The 26122-nt window shown below is 35.0% G+C and overlaps 5 protein-coding genes across 11 annotated transcripts; 3 read left to right on the top strand and 2 right to left on the bottom strand.

Annotated features, from left to right (window-relative positions):
* The first annotated feature begins 521 nt into the window (after positions 1-521).
* On the top strand, positions 522-2253 carry Vkor (Vitamin-K epoxide reductase). The gene is made up of 3 exons (XM_066297203.1): positions 522-947; positions 1290-1387; positions 1637-2253. Exons 1-3 carry the CDS (start codon positions 721-723, stop codon positions 1876-1878), a joined length of 567 nt encoding a protein of 188 aa, XP_066153300.1. The 5' UTR covers positions 522-720; the 3' UTR covers positions 1879-2253.
* A 56-nt stretch (positions 2254-2309) lies between these two features.
* Positions 2310-8204, bottom strand: OSCP1 (Organic solute carrier partner 1). 3 transcript variants are annotated; one of them, XR_010733471.1, is made up of 5 exons: positions 8079-8204; positions 4357-4547; positions 4115-4300; positions 3114-4061; positions 2310-3050 (listed from the first exon to the last, which is right to left on the bottom strand). XR_010733471.1 is itself a non-coding variant. In XM_066297200.1 (4 exons), the coding sequence occupies exons 1-4, from the start codon at positions 8188-8190 to the stop codon at positions 3567-3569; spliced, it is 984 nt and encodes a 327-aa protein (XP_066153297.1). In that variant the 5' UTR covers positions 8191-8204; the 3' UTR covers positions 2310-3566. The 3 variants fall into 3 exon arrangements, 2 of the variants coding, with proteins under 2 accessions (XP_066153297.1, XP_066153298.1); XM_066297200.1 differs by having other exon boundaries at positions 2310-4061; XM_066297201.1 differs by lacking the exon at positions 8079-8204 and adding an exon at positions 5332-5425 and having other exon boundaries at positions 2310-4061.
* Positions 8021-11307, top strand: LOC136347316 (SET and MYND domain-containing protein 4-like). Its single transcript, XM_066297199.1, has 8 exons — positions 8021-8301; positions 8418-8622; positions 8933-9098; positions 9159-9444; positions 9498-9771; positions 9821-10025; positions 10077-10264; positions 10972-11307. The coding sequence occupies exons 1-8, from the start codon at positions 8292-8294 to the stop codon at positions 11297-11299; spliced, it is 1662 nt and encodes a 553-aa protein (XP_066153296.1). The 5' UTR covers positions 8021-8291; the 3' UTR covers positions 11300-11307.
* Positions 11308-13099: 1792 nt separating this feature from the next.
* Positions 13100-15814, top strand: Nprl2 (Nitrogen permease regulator-like 2). 2 transcript variants are annotated; one of them, XM_066297474.1, is made up of 6 exons: positions 13100-13420; positions 13953-14044; positions 14104-14360; positions 14409-14752; positions 14808-14895; positions 15571-15814. In XM_066297474.1, exons 1-6 carry the CDS (start codon positions 13304-13306, stop codon positions 15672-15674), a joined length of 1002 nt encoding a protein of 333 aa, XP_066153571.1. In that variant the 5' UTR covers positions 13100-13303; the 3' UTR covers positions 15675-15814. The 2 variants fall into 2 exon arrangements, with proteins under 2 accessions (XP_066153571.1, XP_066153570.1); XM_066297473.1 differs by having other exon boundaries at positions 13101-13420; positions 14808-14963.
* Pgant5 (polypeptide N-acetylgalactosaminyltransferase 5) lies at positions 15804-25855 on the bottom strand. Of its 4 annotated transcripts, none has more exons than XM_066297471.1 (9): positions 25266-25855; positions 22935-23186; positions 22306-22472; positions 21896-22023; positions 20858-21226; positions 20610-20790; positions 18304-18443; positions 18016-18249; positions 15804-17817 (listed from the first exon to the last, which is right to left on the bottom strand). In XM_066297471.1, exons 1-9 carry the CDS (start codon positions 25481-25483, stop codon positions 17647-17649), a joined length of 1860 nt encoding a protein of 619 aa, XP_066153568.1. In that variant the 5' UTR covers positions 25484-25855; the 3' UTR covers positions 15804-17646. The 4 variants fall into 4 exon arrangements, with proteins under 4 accessions (XP_066153568.1, XP_066153567.1, XP_066153566.1 ...); XM_066297470.1 differs by lacking the exon at positions 20610-20790 and adding an exon at positions 20285-20465; XM_066297469.1 differs by lacking the exon at positions 20610-20790 and adding an exon at positions 19934-20114.
* Positions 25856-26122: the final 267 nt, after the last annotated feature.

Genomic DNA, 26122 nt, shown 5'->3' with positions numbered 1-26122 from the left:
ACAAAAAGATGTAAAATGGGGGGTTGTGAGATTGAATGTAAGTGCACCCGACCCCCTGTTGATCGGGAGTTTTTATTTCGCATGAGGAATTAGGATTCATTGTTGCGTGTTTTGTGCCTCCGGCAGTTTTTTCATTCCATTGTCCCGTTGCACTTTCTAGGCCTTTTGCTTGCACATGTGCATGTGCTTTATTTCTAATAATTATTCGGTTTTATTGTTCAAATACTATATAGTTATTATTAACTGCACGTTCCAGTAATTCAGTACGGTTTTTTTTATTACACATATTGAATCAAAAAATAGATACCACCTGTTCAAAATATGCAGTTTAAGCGTCAAGGTTAAATATATCGATATATGCGTTTCATTCATAACTTGTTTCAAAAATGTTTCCAAATATATTTTTCAAAATTCCAAAAAATCACAAAAAATCAGAAATCTGATGCCCTACCTTATATGGCAACGTTGGCAACATTGCCTATTGATTTTCCTGCAGCTGTCACCCTCAGTTGAATGTCAGATGTCATTTATCAAAACATAAACATAATTTTTTCCAGTGAAAATGACGAACCTTAAAAAGCTTAGAACATGTTTTTAAAATTAGTTCTCATCTAATTAATTATTTCAACTATTCGTCACTCCACACCTTTCGTCTAGACGTATAAAACTCGCCTTTAAGATAAACACGTTCCTACTTGCAAATTGCATGCTAAAGGCAAAATGTCCTCAAGTGTCTTGGATCAAAAGGAAGTGATTATTAATAAATTTCGAATCAGCAGATCATCCGTAGCTCTATGCAACCGTTTGCTGTTCATTTCTTCAATCATAGGATGTGGGCTTTCTATATATGCATACAGTGTGGAAAAGTCCATGGAGAAAAATGTCAATTACAAAGCCTATTGTGATATCAATCCTCAGATCAGTTGTACAAGAGTTTATGAGTCTACGTAAGTGATTCTAAAATCCAAATGTATTAAGTAATAAGTGAATGAAGATTTGAGTATTGAAGTGAGAATGTTGGTAAAAATTTGATTGTAGACATTTCTAAAATGTAATCCTTTATAGTTTCAATGATTATTGTAAGAATTTATATTTTGTGTAAAATTACCCTCTTAAGATTTCTGTCAAGGGGTAAACTTGAGAATAAACTGTTCCTACTTCAAATTTGGTGCACCAAATTGCAATGTTGTAATATTTTATTTAGATACTTAACTTGTATAGTACTAAATATTTTTTACTTGAAATATTAAATATGAAATTTACTTGAAATGTTACTGTAATGTTTCCAGGTATGGAAAGGGCCTAGGAATATTCCAAGAAGGATCCCTATTTCATCAACCCAACAGCTTCTTTGGAATCATCTTTTATACCATTTTATCAGTTTTTGGTTAGTATAGTATGTATATGCATAAATAATGTAAATATCAAGTAATCTATTTGGAATAGAGTACTTAACTTGTCACATAGAATTTACTGGCATTGGAAAATCAACCAAAAATGTGATTATTCAAATTTCTTTCCTATTATCAACCATATCAATTTATCACTAGAAAATTTTATTCTTAACTATAATTATGTCAAGTGTGACTATATAATTAAGTTTGTTGGACATCTAAGAATTAATTTTTTTTTTCAGCATTCATCGAGTCTCCGGTAGCTGTAAATGGCTCTCTTCTATTGATAATTATCTCTAACTTTATCTCTTGCTACTTTGCTTATCTCCTATACTTCATTTTGCGCACTTTATGCGTGATATGCATCAGCATTTATGTAGTAAATGTTATAAACCTCATACTCATTACTAAAAAATTCAAAACTTTGAGGCTGATTGATGAAATGGTTATTCAAAGTGTATCAGAGAGAAGAAAGACAAAATAAAGATATAGGGATAGGAGAAGAGTAGATGCTATGCTCGGAGGGAAATGAGAGTTAAATACATGAATGTATGTTGTTTATAATGAGCACTTTTTAATATTGATGTAAATATTAGAGTTCAGTTATATATGTAACTGATTATGATCCTATAGAGGAGTTAATATATATAGGTTGGGTAAATTTTGACATTTATATATAGACATATAGATAATTATAAGAAATAGAGGAAATGAAGAAGACCTCAAAAAAAGCCATTTATCTTTCATACTAGTCCTGTTATTATTTTTTAATTTTCAATTAAAAGTTATCTATTATAAAAATATATTTAATAATGGCAACTAAAAATGATCATTAAAATTTATTTTTAAATTCTCAGAACGTTTTTTTTTTCTACCCTCGGGTTCCTATATAGATCCAAAAGGGGCTAGTGTGCCGTTATGAAAGAAAAGTTGGGAATGACTAATTTACTGAATACATCACAGTCAATATAAATACCTTAATAGTTTCAAAATTTACTTTGTATTAACTGGATGTACTGGTAACAGCAAGTAGTATAATGTTATGTTTTGCTGATCGTTCCCTAATATGGTCAGATTTGTAATTGCTGGATATTCGCACAAGACATGCGTCACGTTTGATTTTAAACGCCCATGGTATTGGATTCTCTCCTTTCCACCAGGTAACTCCTAGTGTTCCATACCCGGTAGATTGTCAGCGGTCCTAGAATTTCAGGTCTTCTGAACTCTAAAACTGCGCTGTAGCCAAACAACGAACAGTTTCCTCCATTGCTTATTTAAAACCCACGAGATATGAATTCGCTAGCCCTTAAGGAGAATAACGGCAATCTTATTACCCTTAACTCCTTAATAACCATATCAACAGAACTAGATTATGTTCATGCAATAAGGGAAAAAAATTAAAGAAGCATTGCATAACCACCTTGGGCGTGATTCACATTGCTCCTGCTATGCAAAGACTTGCGTGCCTCGGCAAACACACATGTTTTATAGGAAATAATATCGGTATACAACTTAAGTGGCTAAAAAAATGTATGACATGGAAGATACGCAAGATTTTCGAAATGTCTTCCAATCGCATTTAAAGTGCTTCATTTACTACTCGGTGTTCTTTCAGGTCTAAAATTGCCAGTAAAATCTTCCCCAAACGTTTCAACTCTGAAAGAAATTCAAAACCTTGTCTTCAAGGCACTTTAATAAATATTAAGTACATATATATACTTAAAGATTGAAAAAAACTATATATAGTGAAGGTTTACATAATGTACTTGTTGGTCACAGTTACTGGAAAGTGCTTAGATATCCTAATAATTTCAGTCAGTCTAATTTACCTTCTAAATCTCCCTCAATAGAACGCACAAGTAAATAAGAAACTTAAACCTGGCTTATATACACAGCATGTCTACGTATTGTCTACTTAAAAAATGTAAATAGAGTAGAAATTTTAATAAATTAATACCGCTTCATATAGGCACATTTTGGGTTATTATTACCATGTTATTAATGTAAATTCCTTTGGTGATTAAATAAGTACCTACTCACAAAGTAATGAGAGAGGACAATGTAAATGTGAGATTATAAATACTGCTTCGAATTCCATAAGGCCTTTAAATAAGACTTAATAGAAAAATCATGTATTGTAGTCATTCGACCAGTTTTAGTATCCGATCAATATTAAACAACCTCATTTTGCCCCCCATCGATCATATCCAACAAATCATTCTTAAAGCTCTTCTGTTCAGTATCATCCCCCATGCTTAAATCAGTCATTAAAGATTGCAACTTATCATTATCGTTCACATTTATATCAATGTTATCAAACCCATCTTCAGCATTGTTATTGATCTTGGATTCAGTTATCGAAGTCAACCTCAACAGTGTGGGATTACCATCAGCACTACCAGTGCTCAGTTTTCTTTCTCCCAATATTTCATTCACGAAACATTTGAGCTCGTTAACGTTTTCCGGCTCCAAAAAAGATTTTTTGCTGGTAATTTCGCTGCTATTGCGATTTTCCAGAATTCTGCCGTTTTGTGTGGTTTCGTAGACGTTGCTGCCGATATTTTGGAGCATGTTTTCGGCGATGGGGTCTAGATTGTTCACCACGAATTGACCATCGTTGCCTTGAAGCCCCATTCGCATCAAAAGTGAAACTCTGACGTTGAAACCCTGTGAAGAAAGATGTACCTCATCTGGTGTATTACCGTAATTAAAATACTTACTTGACACCAAGTGCTTAGATCTTTGTGCAGCTCTATTTTTTCCTCCTCGGTCAGTACTTTAGAAAAGTTTTGTAGGACATTCTGCACTCGATGCAGTTGCAGCTGCGTTCCTTCGCTTGCAACGTAGGATTCCAGTTCAGACACGTGTCTTTGAGTTGTTTCGATTACATTTGCAGACATTGCCAGCTAAAAAGTAATATTGTAAAACGCAATTTGAATAGGAAAGTTGAAGCGTGTTATACCTGCCACTTGAACACCATGGTAATCAAATCCCACAATTTGTTCATGCTAATTGCGTCCAGTTTCATCGATGATGAGTTCGCTATAGTTTCAATGATGTCCCTTACAGCCTCGGAACTGTAAGCTTGCTGAGGTTTCATCAAGTCTTTGATGAGTCTGTTTGAGGTCAGGCCAGCGATGAGGTCTTCCAGCACTAAAATTTTTGAATGGAAACTTATCAAGAAAATACACAATAGAGAAACAAAAGCATTTTGCTAAATTTTGATGATTTTTCCAGTCCAAAAGCATCATTCTTTCCCACTGCGGGAAACTCACAACGAAAATAGCGTTCAATGTTAACACGGCATAATAATAGAATTTTATTAATGGATAATCGATATGAGACCTTTTTGAACCGGAACATAACAAAAAGGGAATAATGCGCCTATTATGTGGGCTTTCAATAGCATCAAGTTGATTGAAAAATTATTATCGATTTTTCTGATAGGTAAACAATAATTAGATGATGATTGCAGTTGTTATTGCACTTCTGAAAATGACGCTTGCTGCATATTAAAAGAATTGTGAAATGTTTGTAAGAAACGAATAAGGTGAAAAATGATGATTTTATACATGGAAAATTAGAGGACGTTCCTTAATGTTGCGCTAATATTTCAGAGCGTGATTCCTCGGGTCATTTTATAAAGAACAGTTTACATAAACATGTGTGCGCAAAGCCTCAAATTTTTAGCTAGAAGGTGTTGAAAATTTTTTCCAATCGTGCTTTTAAAATTTTAAAAAAAGTAATTTAGACATTACTTTGAATTCTGATATGTACTAATACGACATAAAACCCAGTATTTTAATAGGAAACGTAATTCGATTCCTATATAATATATACGTATGTTCTATATAATTCTATATAATATATATAGTTCAACCAGTAGCCTTTCTACATATATGTCTTTCGATATTATTTAAGAAAAAATGTTACGTACCCGACTGGTTAAGCAATAAAATTATTTTTCTATATGGATTTTAATGTCCTATTAAGAAAAATCAAAATTGAAAGCAATGTTTCAAATACTTAATGAAAAATTTTAAAATAACGATTTGAAAAAAAGAATTTCAATAATCTACCCAAAATTTTGGGCCGTTGCAGACATATAGTGTGTAGTTTGGATCTTTACGTGTGCGTCATCAGAATTGATTTTTTTAAATTTACCACTTTTTAACCATTTGAAGGCAGACTTTTTGAAAATGAAAAGTAATTGCGTTTGCATAATTTAGCCTCATTTCACTTAAAACTTTAAGAGTTCAACTTATTGATTTTTTTGCACTTTGATTGGTTTTGATTTTGCAGTAATACCACAAAGCTCGAAAGGGTTAACAAAAAAACTAATGTAACAGAGGCAGGTAAACAATGAAAAGATTAGGAACTATTAATTTTCGAACCAAAACGCCAGAAAAATCAAATCAAAATCACGAAAATTGTTCAAGAGCATACAGAATACAGTGAAATCTTTAACATATATTATCATGCCTTTAATCATGCTAGAGCGGAAACAAATAACCGAGTCAAGGACGTGCGTTCGTATCACCATCTTTATTCAGTCCGTACACCTTCCATTATCCATTTTGACTCTTTAGTCTAGTTTGTAGAAGACATTATATCTCTGTCTTTGTTGTTTAAATATTACATTCCCCCCGCATACCCTAGACACTTAGGTGCTATCTAATTCAATGCACACGGAAAAATCCAAACCATGAACTATATGTTTATATCAACTTTTCTTCTTAAAATGACCTGAGGAATCACACCCTGAAATATTAGCACGACGTGGAGAAACATCTTGTATATGGACATAAGTATACATATATTTTTTTTATCTTACAGCAGCTTTTGCTCTGTTAACTATGTTACTACTCACCACCGAGCGAATTGCATAAACATTTTTTTACTCATGTAGTACAGAGTGTTAAGGAAGCTATTAGAAAGCAAGGAAAAGTTGCAGGAATAAAAAAATGGAAGACGGGTTAAACTTGTATTTTTTAAATATTACTCCAAGAGTTAGGTCAATTAATAAAATCTAAAAAACTTAAAATTTTAGAAGCCGTTATCTTATAAACTTTCAAATATAAAATAGTATAAAAAGAGTACTATTAAAGAAACTACAAATTCAGCGTAAAAAATAAAAATATAAAAATCCTTATCAAAACAATTCAAAAACTTAAATTTACAGTGTCAAACAAACAATAAATTAATACGAACGATTTCGTGGCTAAATATCTTAAAATTGCTGCAATATCGGATTAAAAAAAGACAGTATTTCCGCCATTTTGAGAAATAACTGTCCACTTAATGGCGTCATTTTAATACATAAAAAACACTGTCTTAAATAAGTCACAACCTACTATGGTTTTCATTAAAAAAAGTAAATTTATACCATATCTGAAAAATGACAGCTGTCATAAAAAAAATCCCTCCAGCTTAACTTCTTCAGAGCAAAATTATCCACAATATTCGTATTTACATAATTTATCTAGAACCAATAATTACATGGCTAGATCGATTAAACAAACGCACAATTGTTTTTGGTAAATATCTAGTAAGTAAAGCGCCATTTCAAAAAATCAAAAGGAGCTTTAAACTGATGGCCTAAAGCTGCAATTCTTTCCTCATTTGACTGATTTCATAACTCTGCTAGTTTCCGAGTTCCCTTCAAAAATCATCGAAAAAAGTCGCCCTACTAACTGACACGAGAAGAAAACATGCTCGCATTACATTAGGTAGTGGAAAAAAAATGTATTTTTATTCAGTCATGAGTGAGGATCTTATCTTCCAGCAACATTTCTCCTGAGTAGTCGTGATTAAAGCCGGACTTACAAACTTGACATTTCTTCAGCGTCACTTTTAAACGTCTGCGCTTTACTTCAAATACAGCTTAACTATGTTTGTTAAGTAGGATTTGGCGTTGTATTGCGTACCAAAACAAAAACTTTTTTTTCGGAAACGAAATAAAAATCATTTTCGCCAAAGGTTGATGCTAATGCCGTTCGTTAACATTTTCAGTTATAAAACTATTTTGATTATATTATATGCCATGCATATATATATATAAATATATACGGTTTAGAAATCTTATAAAATTGTGTTATTATTAACGACAAAGCTTTTCCACACTTATTTTAAAATATTTAGAGAGGGTTATGCGATATGTGTTGGTGAGAAGTGATGAGTGAGATAAAGTCTACTATTAGCATAGTGTGCAAAAGCAAAGAAAACATACATTTTAGACGTGAAATTGTAGGTAAAATACTAATGACAGCTATTCTTCACGAGTTTGCAATGCTATGTCCCCAGTGACGTGAGCTAAGAGTAACTGTTGCCAGTATGAATTATTCGAGGCGTCATAATTCATATAGATATAAGAATCCTAAACTTATAGCTAATTTTACTACAAATATTCAATGTCAATTTTAAAGAATAGAATTGGGGCAAATAAGCAGAAGCTATATGCGGTGATGGTGCGATAAAACTATGGATAAAACGAAAAATAATCCAAACACAAATGCTAGTCAATAATCTCTACTTCAGCAACAATAGCTATGTTATCTTAAAAAAAATTGTTTTCAACGTTTCAGCACTGTGCAGCTTTCTCCCTCTCTACCAAACGAGCATCGTGCGTTTTGAATATCCATTCAGAATCAGAAACGTGCCGTGCGAGTTAAAAATATATTTCACCTAGTATAGCGCGTTCCTCGGCTATGTTTTGAGCCTGCAGTCGCTGAGCTATGACAAAGATCATCTCCGAACCTAAATTAATGACTAGAAAGGGTGTCGAGTACAGGGACATTGCTTTACGTGGGTTTCTACTGCTACTGGCATAAACTCTGCCGTAATAAGTGAAGTAGGCAATCAGGAAATCGATTGTTTAAAACCTGAAACGCCGGCAGCATGAGTGAAGGTACGTAGTTGCCATATCTATATATTTGTTTGCCTTGATAGTGAATTTATGCTAGAATAGAACCTCGTAATGTTTAAAGTGGTTTTGAATGATGCGACAACGTTGTTCATACACAGGTGCAGCAAGAGTTCCTCATGTGAACCATCAAATGTTACGCCATCTGCAGGACACGAATACACTTGTATCGTTTTCATCGGATTTCAAGAAGTTGCCTTCAAATGAGAGCCGAGTAACTTCTGTATATAATTTGATGGAGGGGTGTGGAATGTTGCCTGTTGTAATGCAAGATGGCAAGAGCAATCATAGGAGTGATGAAATGAGGTAAAGTTAAAATTGTGTGAACTAAGTATACGAAATCAAAAACAAGCCTAGAGTGGTGGGAAGAATTTTTTTTCTTGACAAAATGGTGGAAGAAATTAATGTGGAAAATTCTGAAAGAGAAAAAACACAACGTATATTTTGTGAGCATGATGAAATAGAGATGTTAAAGTACCCTAGTTAGAAAAATGACAAAAAAATATGAACATAACAAAATATATAAACAACATAACAGCGAATAAAATAGAGAGCGTTTTTTTTAAATTTGTCAATAAATAAATTAATTAAATATATAATTTTTTACTTATTTTAGGGAAATGGGCAATTATGCGTATAAGACTAAAAACGCCAGAGTCTCCCACGAATTCTACACAAAAAGTTTAGTATATGCCGAAATTGGAACCGACAACGTTTCCCTTGCATATGCAAATCGATCGGCAGTCCTCTTTGAAAACGGTCTTTATCGGGAATGTCTAAAAGTAATATTAGCTCATAAGTACTTTTGAGAGAACATTTTGAATGTTTCAAATTTCGTTTAGGACATAGAAATGGCATTAAAAAACAACTATCCAGAACGTCTTATTCCTAAACTTGTTGTAAGAAAAAGGAAAGCCCAGAATTTAGTATCTAAACAAGAACCTGTGGACTATCTCACCCCTGTTCCATCGATTCCACCTCAAGACCAAAACCCCCTAATTCAATCGGCGTCTAACAGTGTTCGAATAGAACATTCCCCTACGATGGGACGACACGTTGTTGCTACCAAAACCATTGAACCGGGAGAAATTATTGCAATAGAGAAGTCCTTTTGCCACGTTCTTATAGGTTGGTTCCCTGGGATTATAATTAACTTATTTTATATTAAAATCTCTCATTAGATCAGTTATACACTCACTGCCACCACTGTTTGAAACTTTGCTATACCCTATTTCCATGTTGCAATTGCACACAGGCCTTATTCTGCAGTGAAACTTGCCAAAATGAAGCTAATAGCGCATATCATCAATATGAATGTCCAATTTTGCTCACGATCTTATCGTTAGAGTTGGAGCACAGGCTGATGCATCTGAGACTTACGATTTTGGTTCGAGATTGGTATTCCAAGCTTGATCAGTGCAAAATTAAGCAGGGAGAAATTTATAGAAGCGACAGGTACACGCTAAGTGTTTCATTTATTAAGTTAAACTAAAGTCATTTCCAGATACGAGGAAATCCGCAATTTAGAAGCAAATACTGCCAAACGAAGTGTGTCTGACTTATTCAATAGGAGCGTACATTGCGCAGCTTTGTACCATGTGTTGTCTTCCGCCACTTCATTCTTTAAGGAACGGGATGAACAATTCGAGAAAGGATTCAAAGAGTTGCTGCTCTTTCATATGCAAGCCGGCCCATGTAATTTCCATGAAGTTAGTGTTGCCACTATAAAGAAAATTTATCATTGACCAAATTTTGTTTAGATTGCAGAGTTGAAGTCTTCAGACGGCTGCGTAGCGAAAAAAGAAATAGGGGCCGCAGCCTTACCCTTCCTAAGCATGTTTAATCACTCTTGTTGCCCCAATATTACGAGGTACGGATATGGAACTACCGTTATTGCAGTAGCTATTGAGCGAATTAATGCCGGAGATCAATGTTTTGACAATTATGGGTATGGGAAAAATTGAATTAAGTTGGTTAGAATAAAATTCTATAAGTTTCGATGCATCACTGTAACTTTTATTGTTCCACGTTAAAGCTGCAGCTGCGCTTCATTAACGTGAAATGTGCTGAAATCGTTATAGAATCGAAGACCTTAGTATAGTGAATTGTAATACAGGGTGACTTTTTAGCTTACCGACAGAGTGAAGCAAGTACGAAGTAAGGTCATTTTAAGGAAAAAACTTCATATATACATGTGGCGGACTTCAATTACTTAAGGATTTAGAGGTTCTCAAAGTTTTTTGCATATTGCCTATGTATTACTGAAAATTACACAAATGAGACAATTAAAAGTAAATATATCATGGCAGTTGCTGAAAATGTCCTTCTTCTGCAAAAAAACATGCTTCACAATGACGAAGTAATGCATTTTTTACTAGAATCAAATTATCTACACTACAGAAGGAGTACAATATTATTAATTACAAGTGCAACAATATTTCCACTAATTGAAGCTTTTAGGCGTCAATAAGTGGAGTTAATTTTTTAAAGAGTTTAGACATGCTAGAATGAAAATTTCTAATATTGTTTCCCCAGTATTCAAACGTGCATCATAAAGATCGTTTTCTGCACGCTGCAGCGTGATATAATCATTTGTGATGTATGCGTAATAAGAATTTTCATTATTTTCTTAATGAGATGTTTTCTCTTTTACAGTTCTCACCATGCGATTACTGCGAAATCGGAACGCAAAGACAAACTTAGAAAACAGTACTTATTTGACTGCGCTTGCATAGCTTGTGTGAACAATTACCCGTTGTATCAAAACTTAGAAAAGTTGTATAACGCAGAATATGGTCTTACTTGGAGAGAATTGGAAATGATGCAAAGTGGTGGTTTGGTAAGCGCCAAAAAAGTCCTCAAGGAGATGGTACGCAAGATTAATATGGTTTGCGAATTCAAGCCTAATAAGACTTTAGGGGAACTACAGGAGGTTTTAAAACAGTGCCTTTTTATTTTTGAAACAATAAAAACTCCGATTTAAGCATTTTATTGACGGTGTATTTTATTATAGATTTTTTCTTTTCTATTTCGTTTACTGCAATGAATCGTCATTCTTGACACCATGGTGGTAAGAGATTTTGCGAAATTAGTGAAAGTGAGATATTGCGCAGTCACCAATTTCGAGATATAAGACGCATTGCTAACACCTCTTTCCTTCATTTCGCCATCTGCCGTCCAGGGGTTGAAACTATTACAGATTTCTTCCCCATTCATTTTACAGTTTTCTGCATGGTACCCATGTCGCCATCTGCCGTCCAGGGGTTGAAACTATTACAGATTTCTTCCCCATTCATTTTACAGTTTTCTGCATGGTACCAATGTCGCCATCTGCCGTCCAGGGGCTGAAACTATTACAGATTTCTCCCCCATTCATTTTACAGTTTTCTGCATGGTACCAATGTCGCCATCTGCCGTCCAGGGGCTGAAACTATTACAGATTTCTTCCCCAATCATTTTACAGTTTTCTGCATGGTTCCCATGTCGCCATCTGCCGTTCAGGGGTTGAAACTATTACAGATTTCTTCCCCTTTCTTTTTACAGTTTCCTTCTTGGTTCCCAAGTCACCATCTGCCGTCAAGGGGTTAAACCTGTCACAGATATCTTCCCCGCTCAGTTTACAGTTTTCTAGAAATTTGGTTCCCTTAAATTTTTAGTTTTTACTACTGCAATGATAGTTCTCTCCCACAACGGCTCACAAATGGACTGGATGAAGAAAAAAAACACCTCTTTTCCATGACATGGCATGGCATAAATAGTATGCGTTTATTTCACTTAAATATTATAGGTAAGAAAGAAATGTTGCCAGTCAGGGAAGTTGGAAAAAATTAAATTACCAACATTCTTCGAATTTCCACCAGTAGCAACATTGAATGGTAGAACAGGCCATGCTTGAGGAGCTCTATTTAATAATTCTCTAACGGAACCCTTCACAATCTCATTAATTATAAAATAGTTTGGCTATAAAAGCAATAGATTTTTTTATTTTTTTAATGCTATTCTAAAAATGCTAGAAGTATTCTAGTTCTAGATTCTTTTCTTCGTTTTTAAGTTGCAGAAAAAGTTGTTTTTGTAGTCAGCATTGACAACTAGGAAGATTTGCCAGTGTTTGAATTAAAATTAAAGTAAAACTTTGGATTATTTTAATATTTCATAGCTGATATTTGGAGCAGACTGTTACGCAATTTGAATCTTAAAAGATGAATTAAAAGATATAATATCTTACAGATATTATCTGGTTTAAAGGTGCTGCAAATGCGGATGAGATAATGAGAATAATTGAAGATGTTAATTTTCTTTTTTTGAGCACAAAAATTTTGCGTCTTATTTGCGATTTACTTTCATTTATATTCTTGTAGACTACAAATAGTGCTTAGAATAGAAATTAATATTAAAAATCCAAATAATGATACAAAATATTTATTCATTTTTTCGTAAACCCAATACCGAGACAAATAGAGTGGTTAAATGGAAAACGCTATTGCCATTTTGCATTATGGCTTACATGATTAAATATTCCTCAGTGACACATCTTTGACAACCCAATCTGACACATCTTTGACAACCAATCTGACACAACTTTGACAACCAATCTGACACAACTTTGACAACCCAATCTGACAAATCTTTGACAACCCAATATGACACAACTTTGACAACCCAATCTGACACATCTTTGACAACCCAATCTGACACATCTTCGACAACCCAATCTGACACATCTTCGACAACCCAACCTGACACACTTCTTTGACAACCCAATCTGACACATCTTTGACAACGCAATCATATGATAAAATGAGTGCTGACAAGTAAATAAAAATCAGCTGAACTATGTGATTTTTCTTATATTTTTTGCTTAAAAGATACTAATAACACAGTAACTATTAAACGTTATCAACCAATAATTAATTTAATTTAAAAAATCGCGCACCGTTTTGTTGAAGTATGAAATAAGCAGTATTTAGAATTTTCAAAGAATTTCGTAATGCATTTAGACATTGTGGAGCGAAAACACTGCTTTACTAGCATAAAGGATAGGCCGATAAGATGCATATTTTTTTGTGAATTTCATCATACTGCAGGCCCTAAAATTTCCTGCCAGGTATGTATAAAAAAGTGTAAACTTTGCCCACTATACAGGGTGTAACAATTCATCATGGAGATGTTTCAGGGAGTGGTAGAACTCAATAAAATAAGAAGAAAATGCTAATATGCCTATAATCAAAAACGCACAAATTTTCATATGCAGGGTGACAAAGTTTGATTTTTCATTCATTTTTTACTGGTTTCTTTTGTATACTGAAAGATAACTCGATAAAATTTTATATCTTTATGCTTTTTAAGAGCCTCTACATTAAAATATAAAGATCGTTGGTTTCCATGCTATTTTTTTCTTCTTCATTTTTATTAGAACACCCTATATGAATTCTGATTTCACATTTGGATGTGTGTTGCATTTCTTGTATTTCTCACTATTTGCAAAAAATTCATATAAGAAGGTACAAATATATATTAAGTAGTAAAGGAAACAAGAGAAAGTCTGAATCATTTTTTAATAATAAATAATACATATTAAATTAGTGATGTAACAATAGAAGTATAGTGATCCCATTATTTTCTCTTTTCAACTTTAGGTCCCAACAAATTATATTTCCAAAGAACTCTTTGATAGCATCAGTGTCTACATTATCACCAAAGCTGAGCTTCAAAGAAGTACCATCACAGTGTAAGGGACATTTAGTTTTCTATGTTTTGGTGATAGCTATATCATTTTTTTCTAACTAGAACATTAGAAGATCACAAGATTTTGGGCTTCCCCATTAAAATTGATAACAAAAAATATGCTCGAAATGCGTTTCACTTCAATTTGTGCTTCGTCTGCGATAGCGACGCAAGAACCGTCCAGTATGAACATGTAGTGACAAAGTTTTCGGAATATCTAATGGCAATGGAGATTGAAAGCGGGTTCTTATCCACTGGAAATCCTGGTGATAAGCTAACTTCTATTCTAAGGAGAGTTTTGGACGATTTAAATACCAAAGGTAGATTGCAACACGACGAAATAAAAATATTTCATTATTTCATTTCAGGCGAATGCGCCCTTGTAGAAGGCCCCATAGCAACCCATCTAAAAGTCTGCAGAATCCGAAGCGACCCCTCTGTAGTCCTGGACCATCAGGTCCCAGTTTTCATTAAAGAATTACCGCCCCATCAATGGGATTTAACTACACAGCAAGTAACCCCATATATTGATGGTTTTAATCATGTCGCTAGAATAGCTGCACTGTCTGACGTAGACAATAACCTGGTAAAAGCATGTGTCCAGAATCTGGTGTACTATGGAGTGGTTGCTTTGGTTCCCTTATTCCAGTATGGAAATATTTACTGTTCCACCCCGAAATTGAGATCTTTAGCTCACGATAACGAATTACAAGTAGGTACTAAAGGGTCGTTTTTGAATAAAGTTTTTGAAATGTTTAAGATTTCAGAAGCGTTGCCTGAATTACGTTGCTCGTACGCATAGGCAACTGCCAAATCTGCGCGACGTTTTCCGAATGTACACTGGAATGAGCAGAGGTACCACCATCAAAGACCTGTGCATGCGTTTCAATTTGGCCAATCTTCGAATTAATGAGCGAAAATTGGTATATAGTTAAAAATAATTGTATAAAATATATTATTATGTACAGGGTGTGCCAACTAAAACGAAACAGAGCTGTTTTCTCAGTTGATAAAGAAGTTATGCAAAAATGTTCGGACACATCAACTTTAATATAAAGGGGGAAAGTTTTGTATTAGACTTGACGACGATTTCTTTCACCCCCTAAGCAGAGGAATAATTTACTACAAAATTTTTAATAGCAAAGGGTCAAATAATATATCAAATAAAAGATTTTTAGAACGACTTCAGAGTGATACCACAATTTCCTACTTTGAAACAATAGTGGACAAGTAAATCGTTTATTTCTGCATGAAATACATAAAACTCAAAAACTTATAAATCTCTGCACTGTCAAGGTACGTTAAGTTTCAATAAAATATCTTGCGCTATTTCGAAAACACTTAGAAAAATATTTTATTTTTCTGAATATTTAACACTTTCTATTTTGGAAATGAATCATTTTAGGACAAATGTTTATATAACATATTCGCTTTAAAACCATCTAGAGAATCGGCTCTTTAAATATCTGAACACCCTTAAAGACCGCCCTGCATATCGTATAATTAATTGAAGTAATTTCATTGCGATAGGTTCAATTTGGCGTGTTGGAAGGCCTAATTCAACGTATTCAAAAGTATCCAGTCCTCGTAGGAGACTCGTCAGAGCTGCAAAAAACATTTACAGGCATCAATAGTGTGGATGAAATTTGCTGTGCCACTGGAGTGGGGGCTCAGCAGTTGGAGGACCGATTGGAGAGGGATCACAATGTTGTGCTTTTATGTAAATAATACTGTTAGTGACTGTGATAAATAAAGGAAATTCATTAATATTAAATTGTCTTATATTAATCTTTTGTTTAGAATAAGCTGGATTGCACCACCACCTAGCCTAATTTATGTAAATCAACAAATTTAAATATTTTACAACAAAAATAGAAACAATATACGAAAAACGTGAACTAAATGTTTTGTCACTTTTCACGATATGTCGATTTATTTTACAAGGAGGGATATTTGCAATATTCTATAAAAATTAGCCGAAATCTTAATAAGCCAGCTGTCTTAAACTCCCTCCCTGATGAAGAATTGAGGACATTCGAGGCAATTAGTAACAAAAATAAAGTGATAAAATGATGATGCCTCAAAATGCACTCAACGGATATGATTTGTTCATAAAAGTTCCATTCTTGGAATGGAAATTGATAAAAATTACTTAAAATAAATGCTAAAATGGCCCGATTTGACATTTTTAAAAAACCATATTTCTAAATTGTTTCAGAAATATGCTGTAAATTAGACCCAATTGGTAAAAAAAGTTAACCAATACGGGGTTTAACAAAATGTAAAAATGCTGAGCATTATACAGTTATTTGTCTAGTCTATACAGGGTCGATAAAATTATCACGCTGAGGGCTTTAATTCTAAAACTAAAGCCTCTAATGTTGGTAAGAGGTTTTAGTTTTAATCGCTAATATTGCTTATTACATCAGAGCCTCTAAAAAGCACTGGTTTCTTCTAGTTTTCCTATTCCTTATAGTATTTGCTCTATTTTGTTCATATAGTATTATAGGCTATAAAAAGTATTTTTAAGTTAGTAGAACTGCTTTTCCTGCTGAGGCAAAGAAGTATGCTCGGGATTGATACAGTGTTATATATTTCAAAAGTAGACATTTTCATTGTGTTTTCTGATAAATAATAGGCGAAAATTAAAAACACTTCAACTAAGTTGTCGAGGGAAATATTCAATACTAATGCGCAACTACCACCTCATCGCACGTGTTGGTGATAGATGACAGGTTATTTAAAAGCAGCTTACTTTCACACAATAAAAAGAATCTAGAACTTTAGAAACCCCAAGCACACTTCAAATTTTGTGATTTTGCATGCTCGCCTTATTGTAGTAACAACCGATAACAAACTTTCCCCCTCTCTCCACCAACGCTCATCTAGCCCTTACGTACCTCCATCCATTAGACATATAACCCTGTACAAAAACAAATCAAATCACGGCGAGACTGGTGGTACTTGGCCTCTCTTCTCGGAACCAACTAAAAAATATCACCTATATTTTATCGTTTCGATATTGCTAGGCTGGCGATTATGATATGGTTAGTAAAGGTTTTCGCGATAGAAACCTGTCACCTGGCATTTTCATAAATATCTCTAAAAAATCTCCTAACAGATCTAAATAGTACACGTTATTGGTCGATCTGACAACACGGATTTGGCCGCCTCATTGGTCCGGTTAAGCACTTTATTTCTCTCGCAATTATATTGTCTAATTAGCTAGGATAAAGCAGTGTTGCCGAATCGAAGACTACATTATATACTTTTGAGGAAGACTCGTTATTCGACTACTAAAATTCTCTCTCTTGCTGTCACATATACCCTCCCCCCCCCCCCTTAATTATAAACATTATGTACAATGGCAGTCAGCTTAATATACATCGATATTACTGTCTTTTCGAATCTGCGCAACAAACAGTAGTAAATACTGAACAGGAATGTTGTGACAATCTTCGCGCATCGAAAATGCTACTAAAGATATGTGTGGCTAAAAAATGAAATACATTCTGACTCTTTACTTTACATACGCCCGAGGAACTATAAGTTTCGACACGCACTCTTCACTTATCACAATAATTAGGTGGTCGCTGGGAGGCGGCCCTATCTCCTCTCCTCCTCATGATGATTGTTAGCTTGCCATTTAAAGTCACTCTCCATGATCCACTGCTGGCCCTCGCCAAAGTTGCAGGGCCGTAGCAGGGGGAGATTTATGTCGTTCGGGTCCGGTTTTTGAAGGCAGCTGCCCGTGTTGACGTGTTTGATTGTCTTATCCTAAAAGAGAATTATAAACATTTTTACATCCCGGAGTAACCTGAACTGATGGTGTTGAGTTTGCTAAAAACCTAATAAGTCGTACATTTTTTGTAGAGGTATGTGAAGGACGTCTACAATTTTTGTCCCAGACAGACCTAATATTTCCACCAACTTCCGAACTACAGAAAACTGCGTGTCTTAAACTATAAAACTTACCACTTCATCGTACACCCAGGCTTGATTTCCGCCCATTCCATGACACCGTACCAGTTTTACAGGTCCATTTTTATTGCTGGCGTCTAGGCAGTTATCATCGTTCATAATTTGCTGTCTTTTCGTATAGGCGAAAACCTGATTACCACCCATGTTATGGCAGTAGGTCATGCCCAAATTCTCCCCGGATTTTCTACCCATTGTATCTAGACAATGTCTGGATTCTAAATTGCGAATCTAAGAAAGAAAAATGTAGTATTAAAGAGAAAGGAAAGGATTTTAGTGTCTTACATCTCCTAAATAGTAGTAATCCAAAGGCATTTGCGATTCCGGATAAATGTGCTCCAGATACCAACGGAAGCTCTTGCATTTAAGCCGTTCGCGCAACTCTCTGCGCTTAGACACATCTCCTACTTCCACATTTCTGGCCCCTAAGTTGTAGAAAAATTTGTAAAATAAACGCTGTATGAAATACCACAAAAGTAATAAATATTTCAATCGGGTAGAATAAATGATTCTGCCCAATTGAAACACTTTTACCTTAAAATTCCACTTAATCTAGAAAGCTCCATTTTGTTCAAGCACTGGCATGCAACATCATAAACAATTGTGCAATAACATAGAAAAAAAAGCTGAAAATATAATATGCATCAAGATAATATTTGAATCTGAGCAAGAAAAAAAAGTGGTTGTGGACCGTGGTTGTTCTCATGACTACCGTGCGCATTTGCGTCCTAAAATTGTAGAAAAACTTTCTATTTTCTACAAAAAACTAATTAGTGCGGTGACACTCTTCTACTAAAACTCAAAGTTCTATAAGAAAGCCCCAAGTATTTTTTTATGGAACTATGAGCTCTTGTAACTAATAAAAACACCTGGATTGATGTTATAATAGAAGTCCTTCCACTGGTCCAGCCACACCTCGGCCAATCTGGCATTATTGTGATTGACGATACGGGAGGTGCCTCCTGGAAAGGAGTAGGGGGTCGATTTGCGAAACACGTGCCCCACGTGCGAGCATGTGGCGATTTCCAGGGTTCCACCGCACATCCATACCTGAACATGATGACACATTTGTATGTACGTTTGAATGGCCGCGTTTCGTTTAACAATTTAGTCGACGATAAAAGATGGTCGATGGTAATACTGAGACATTACACAATTGTTTAAATGTTAATAAAGGTTAGTTAAGGTTAGTTATATCTTTATGATTAAGTGGTATAACATGGGGTATTTCGGCATTAATCTGTATAATGTATACACCCCATACCCCCTACATGTCGCAATTTCGATTAATACAGATTAGAAAGCACGTTTTTAAATGTATTATTTTAAGCGCTTTGGCGAATGACTTCTGCATTAAAATTTAATTTGTACATAACAAAAGTCGAAATTACACAGGATGTCCCTTTTAAACGTATGCACTATTTCTTCTCCTAAACGACCGTATTACAAGTTCAGTTAAATTAGTAAAACATTGAATTGTGTAAAATTCATTTAAGAAGTCTCTTTAACGTTATTAAATATCGAAGGGCATTGAAAACATTTGACCGAAATATCGCGCTAGGCTAAAATTTTAGTACTTTAATTTAAAATTTTAATTAAATAAGTTGATGAACTAGATTGTTCACAACTGCATGAAGGCAACCAATATGTTAATTTTTAGGTAAAAAAATAAGTTATTACGTAACTTTTTTTTTTTTAATCACAAATGGTTTCAGAAACGAAGGCTAACCGATCCTGCAATAGTCGTTTTGAAGATAGCACTTTGAAAGTAACGTCCTACATGGCCTTTAGATGTATCTCTTGAAACCATGTTAAAGTACGCGTTAATATTAGTGGTTAATTCATACAAATCTAAGGCAAAAGCCGAATGTTAATCGCCCTAAATAATCAAGGCAAAATTGGAAAATCCTCAAACCTGGACTCATGTTATAATAAAACTCTTTCCAGTTATCCATCCAGACCTCAGCAACCCTAGCGGCGTTATGCAGCACAATTTTCGAGACTCCTCCCGGGAACGTGTACGGGGACTTGTCCCGGAACACGTGACCGACGTGCGAGCACGGGATAATCTCTAACGTACCTCCGCATTGCCAGACCTAAGCCCCATTACTGTTTCATTTCACATGTTCTACGCACAACCGAGTGTATGATTGTTTTAGTAAGTGGAAAGAAGACAAAAGGAGTTAGTCAATAAGCGTGTGGTTTCCCAATCAACAAAACAAATTCAAGCTCGATCGAGGCCGCATCATCATGAAAACGGGCTAACCTGGTACCATGGAGTAGTAAAAATCTTTCCAGTGGTCCATCCAGACCTCGGCCACTCTGGCCGCGTTGTGGAGGACTATCTTGGACACACCCCCCGGGAATGTGTATGGGGATTTATCTCTGAAAACGTGGCCCACGTGGGAGCATGGGATAATTTCGAGGATACCTCCGCATTGCCACACCTAAACCGTATTTATGTTTGTAAATTTGCAAAAAAAACTATTTTTAATTTAATCAGAAAAAAGCCCAACAATGACTGACACATAGACAAAAGCTTTCCATAGGGCTGCAAAACGTCAATCAACGAGTGAAGGAGAGAAATAAACCTGGACTCATGACGTAGTAGAAATCTTTCCAGTCGTCCAACCAAACTTCCGCCACTCTGGCCAAGTTTTTGAGAATAATTTTATTGACCCCTCCCGGAAATGTGTAAGGGGACACACCCCTGAACACGTGACCTACATGGGAGCACGGACTGATCTCCAATATGCCTCCGCATTGCCAAACCTAGACCATACTTCAAAGTCGAATCGAAGGGAAAGAAACGACATGTTAAAATTATCACAAAACTTACCCTGAAGCTCATTTCTAAATTCTCCCCTCCCCAAATGTCCATGCCTTCATCATACGACCCAATTTCATAAAAATAATCTTTGTCGATAGAGAAGAGGCCTCCGGCCATCGTGGGGGTGCGGAGTGGTGCCGTTCGATCCCCTTTTCGTCTATCCATTTCTCTTTGAGAAACTCGGTACCATCGGAAGTTGAGTTTCCAGTTAAAGCCACCCCAAGTCATGTCTGAGGCGGTGATATACTCAAAAGTCTCATCCGAAATAACGTCGATGATGGGACACACTACGGTTTTACGGTTTTCTACTATCCGGGCTAGGAGCGGTTCCAGCCACCCTTCAGTGCATTCGCAATGGGCATCCAGAAATGTGATTACCTGCAGGAGAGCATGGCAATTATGTTTCGTATTTCAAAACAGAACATAAATGAGATGTACATACACTTCTTCAAAATTAACACACCACTAGAATTTCGCAAAATTTTAAAGCCAGTCTTCAAGCTTGTCTTGTTAAAAATAACACTGAGGTTTGAGTACATTAAGATACAAGTTTCGTAAGGCAACACATTGGCGAACGAATCGAAGTTTGCAAAGCGAGGAGTTGGCGATGAATAAGAACGCCGGTAGCCTTATAAAATGTGTATCTTGTATTATTTTTCCCACAAAAGAAGAAAACTTTGAAAACGGTTAAATGGTGGAGATGAGAGATTACAATTTTCCTCATTATTTTAATATTGGGCAAAACTAACAAACGTTTGCACGCAAAAACAAAACATCTCTGTTTGAAATCGACATATGTCCATGATGTGGAATTGTAATTTCTATTGGTCAAACCCTTAAAAACGCTTAGGCTAATTACGGTGTATGTAGGAACGTGAAGTGTTTCAACCCTAAGAATATCACATAAAATCGCTGTCCAAATACAAAAAAAAAAGTCAAAACACATCCTAAGCAGCCCTGCATCAATTCAATTCATGTAATTCAAATTAAAGAAAATGAGAAACCAAAAGGCGTGTTCAATCCTGCTAAATAACAACCAAATCCTACCTGTCCCGTTACTTTTTCAGCCCCCAACAATCTCGCCCTAATCAACCCCGACCTCTTCTCTGTTCTTAAAACGTAGACAGGCACCGGCAGAGTCTTCACGTAATTTTCCAACTTTTTGCCCAAATAATCTGAAATATATGAACAGAAAAGTTGCACAAACTCTAAGAGCATTAAATCATTAATTCGAGGAACTAATATATTGCCTAGAAATTATCATAAAATATTACTTAAGAAATAATGACCTAGGCCATAGCAACCTTATAAAAGTCATTGTTATTACGGCTCATGCAACCACAATGCACGTTAATCTACTTCACAGCTAAAGGCACATTTTAAACAATGAAAGCTAAATGGGTATGACTAATTGAGGGCAATTTTACATTACTTGCATTCTAGGTGCAAACTCTTACCTCGCTGGCTGGCATCGTCAACGAGGATAATTTCCTTGAGCAAGTTCTTTGGAGACCGATTGATTACACTCCAAACAGTTCTTAAAAGCGTACTCCAAGCCTCGTTGTGAAAGACTATGACTATGGAAGTAGTGGGAAGCAATCTTGGGTACACTTTGGTTTTACACCTGAATGGGAAGAATGTTAAAATAATTTTTGCCTAACGAAAATTACAGTTATTCAAAGAACTCATTCCGATCCGGGCAATGATTGGGAAATTGCATTGCTAATTGTTGGTTTCATCCTGGTCTAATTAAACGCCTAAAAGCACTGACTAAAACGTCACCTTTTTGCTTTCAGAACTGACGACCGCATAAATTGAGCAACAGGGATTAAAGACTAAACCGTGACATATCCTTTTCTGGTGCAATAAAGCACCAGTATAACACCGTGCGGTATAAGCGCAATTATTATATTAAAAAAAAAACATATGTGGTAATTTTTTACACAATACCCGTAGAAATAAACCATTGTGCGTGTGCCTGAATTAATTACTACTTTATAGCCGAATAAGTGTATACGTTTTTCTTCTGCAATTTAATTTTTTTTTTAAGTTTTCTTTAAAGTAATAAAAAGAAAACTCTTCTTACCCGTCCAGTCTGACGTCCTGCAGTGACCTGTTCAAAGATATCATATCGCTGGCCAGCAAATTGAATTGATTCAGCTTAAATTTCTCCTTCATCAAGCTGTCTTGTTCCGCAGGGATATGCACTGCTTTGCCTTTTTCCCCTGGACGGCCCGATACGGGGAGGACCACTGGAGCGGTTCTCCATTTCTTCAGGGCCGAAGGGTGGTAGGTTACCGAAATTCCATTGGCGTTTTGGGATTCACTAGGACCATTCCTAAAAGATTGACGGAGACAAACTTAAAATTAATATGCTGGAAAAATAAGTGCTAAATTAAAATAAATCTAAAAGACATACTCTTGAAGACGTCATCACTTTGCGGCAAGCAACTGTCATTCCACAAGTCAAACGGAACTAAATTTTTAACTGACATCAAAGTACTATTTGTTCGTTTGTTTTTTAACGTTTGAAAATGCAAAAAATAAAGAAGTTAGTTCGGAAAGATCTAAAATATTCTCGTTTTGGAAGGATTTGTCGCGTTTTAATTGTGCAATTATGAACATTTTGGACCTCACTTTTTGTGGTTTGGATATTGCCTTTTGGGGAATCCCTGAAATCATCTTTAGATGGAGCAAAATACCCTAGGTAAGCAATTTTTTTGCACTCTGATATCATCAAGTTATAACGTTTTCAAAAGAACTTAAATTGGCCAAATATCACTTGAGTTTGCGATCTTTGTATCAAAGTGTTTAGCAACACCTCATTTGAAGGTTGTTGGCATTTGTTTAGAATCCCCACTCCCTCCATTTCACAAATTCATTTCTATCTTAAGGTCAAGCTTTAAGACAGGACGAACGTAAAGAACAGGGTTTCCCTTGAAATCTGCATAAGTATATGTATTGCAAAGCACCTGTGATACATTTATTTGACGAATCAAAGAAATTTTGAAATGTAAACATTTTTTTTTATTCGTTATGTGTTACAGTCACTTATTAACATATTCGCCAACATTAACTGCCAACTTTGAACTATTTTTTTTGTATCTAACTAAAATACATTGTAAAAACAAGGGAATCAAGGATTCACAGATCATCAACTTTTTTAAAAGTTCATTGTTTGTGCTGGGAAATAGAGTATTTATTATTCTCTGTTGACTAATTTTTTATTTGGTTCATAAAATAATGCAAATCATACCTAAAATGTGCAAAATCACTTTTTGGGTATGAAAGCTAAATTTAATACAAAGAGAAAATTTACGGGTTTGATAAACCATTCCTTTTAAAAAACTCCACAAGAAGAAATTTGGTGGGGTTAAGTCGTGTGATGGAGTTGGCCAACAAATAGTTTCTCTATTCCTAATCCACACATTTGGGAACGTATCACTCAAATATTGGGTCGTAATTCGTGAATTATGCGGTGGAACGCCTTCCTGTTGCAATAACATGTCATGTCTTTCTGCAAAGAGAATATCCTCCAAACGTTCAGCTAGCATGTTTTGTAAACTTACTTCTCTATTTAATGTGCCCTCAAAGAAATTAGGTCCAATCAAGCATTTGTTAAATATACCACATCAAATATTAGTTTTCTATACTGTTTGGAATTGTGTTTCTGAATGCGAATTGGAACTGCTGTTTGACCAATACTGGGCATTATGCTTGTTAATAACGCTATTATTTAATAACTTATTTTTATCTGTCCAACATATCTGATCTAGAGGTATTGGATTATTTTTTAGCTCGTAGTAAGCCAATAAATTCCAGCCTAGATTTAAAATTGGTTATCATGACTATTCTTGTGACATTCTCCGTAAGTGAGCATCATATTTTTTGTTATTATTTCTATTTGTAACCGAACATAACCCTACATATTTCTATTAAAATCTTTTCTAAAATTGCTACAGGGTTGTGAGATATTTGCTATAAACTCTAGCATGGGACACCCATACAGCAATATCTTTCATACCAAAAATGCTGTGTTAATCTGCTCCTATATATTAGCCAATTAACTAATGGAGGACTTTGTTGTTTACCATTCTGAGAAATTAGCTTAAATTTTCACTGCAGTTTTCTCTTTAACCACAGCCATTAAATTTCTGTTTCAGCCTACTTTAACATTAGTTAATTACAGATCATTTTTTAATAAACATGAGCCACAAATTTGTGTGAAAACTTACCAAATTGAAATATGTATTACTTCAATAATCCAAACACAACATTCCAAGATAAGGAGGCATACATTACCACAAACATCTTAATAATTCACTTATCTGCCTCCTAATTTATTATTTTTATGAAAACCAATGGAAAGTCTTAATCTTTTAATAGTCACCTAGATTTAAATAAGCTTTTTACTTACCTTTGGGGTTGTATTTCATCGATTCTATTCTCTCCGAATGCAGAGTCATAGTCCTTGCCGTCATCAACCAAAGCCTCTGGTTGTGGGGTCTTCTGGTTACAGGAACCACCCAAACAGTCCGAATAAAAACTTAGTATAACTACGTCCACCAGAAACCACACTAAAGAGGTGAGCAGGATGACCCTGCAAGTGTGGATCTTAAGTTTCCCATATAACATTTTCGTGTCTGACTTGATTATTACTATCGCGAAAGCTCATACATTACAGACTACTAATCTAAAATATCACAGCTTAGGATTATGATTAAAATTCCGAAATTTTCCACTTCTTCAGTAAAGATTTGCAAGAAGACGTCAAGATGTTCAAAAAAATGTAAACAAATATGCTGCGGACGTCGATGATTGAATTGTGCACTTCTTTAGCCTCAAACCTAGATAACGGTCGAATTAATTTGCTACGCGGTAACGACCATTTACTATACTCGATTTCACTAATAAATTCATTATTTTTCGTTTTCTTTAGCGGGTTAACACGTCGACATTTTACACGATTCTACCACTTTTCTTGACAACTCGTTTCCCCCTTCCTCTCAGCCCCTCACCCACCCATTCATCTTGCATTTTCGATGACAAATGACAATTAAGGATCAGTTAATATGTCGCATGCCAATCTAATAGACATTTCTATAAGTGATCATTAGAGCTGTTCAATCCATCATGTAAATAATACAAATAATATATAAAATGTTTACATATTGTATATTTTTGCTATATCCTACTAATTAAATAGCAATATTTAAATTTCGAAGAATAAAAAAAATCTTTTGATTTCCGGTAAATTTGCTTAAACAAACAAAC

This window comes from Euwallacea fornicatus, chromosome 28 (genome assembly GCF_040115645.1).
Source record: "Euwallacea fornicatus isolate EFF26 chromosome 28, ASM4011564v1, whole genome shotgun sequence".
Taxonomy (NCBI): Eukaryota; Metazoa; Arthropoda; class Insecta; order Coleoptera; family Curculionidae; genus Euwallacea; species Euwallacea fornicatus.
The sequence above is the reverse complement of the archived record's forward strand: the minus strand, read 5'-3'. Positions and strand labels throughout refer to the sequence as shown.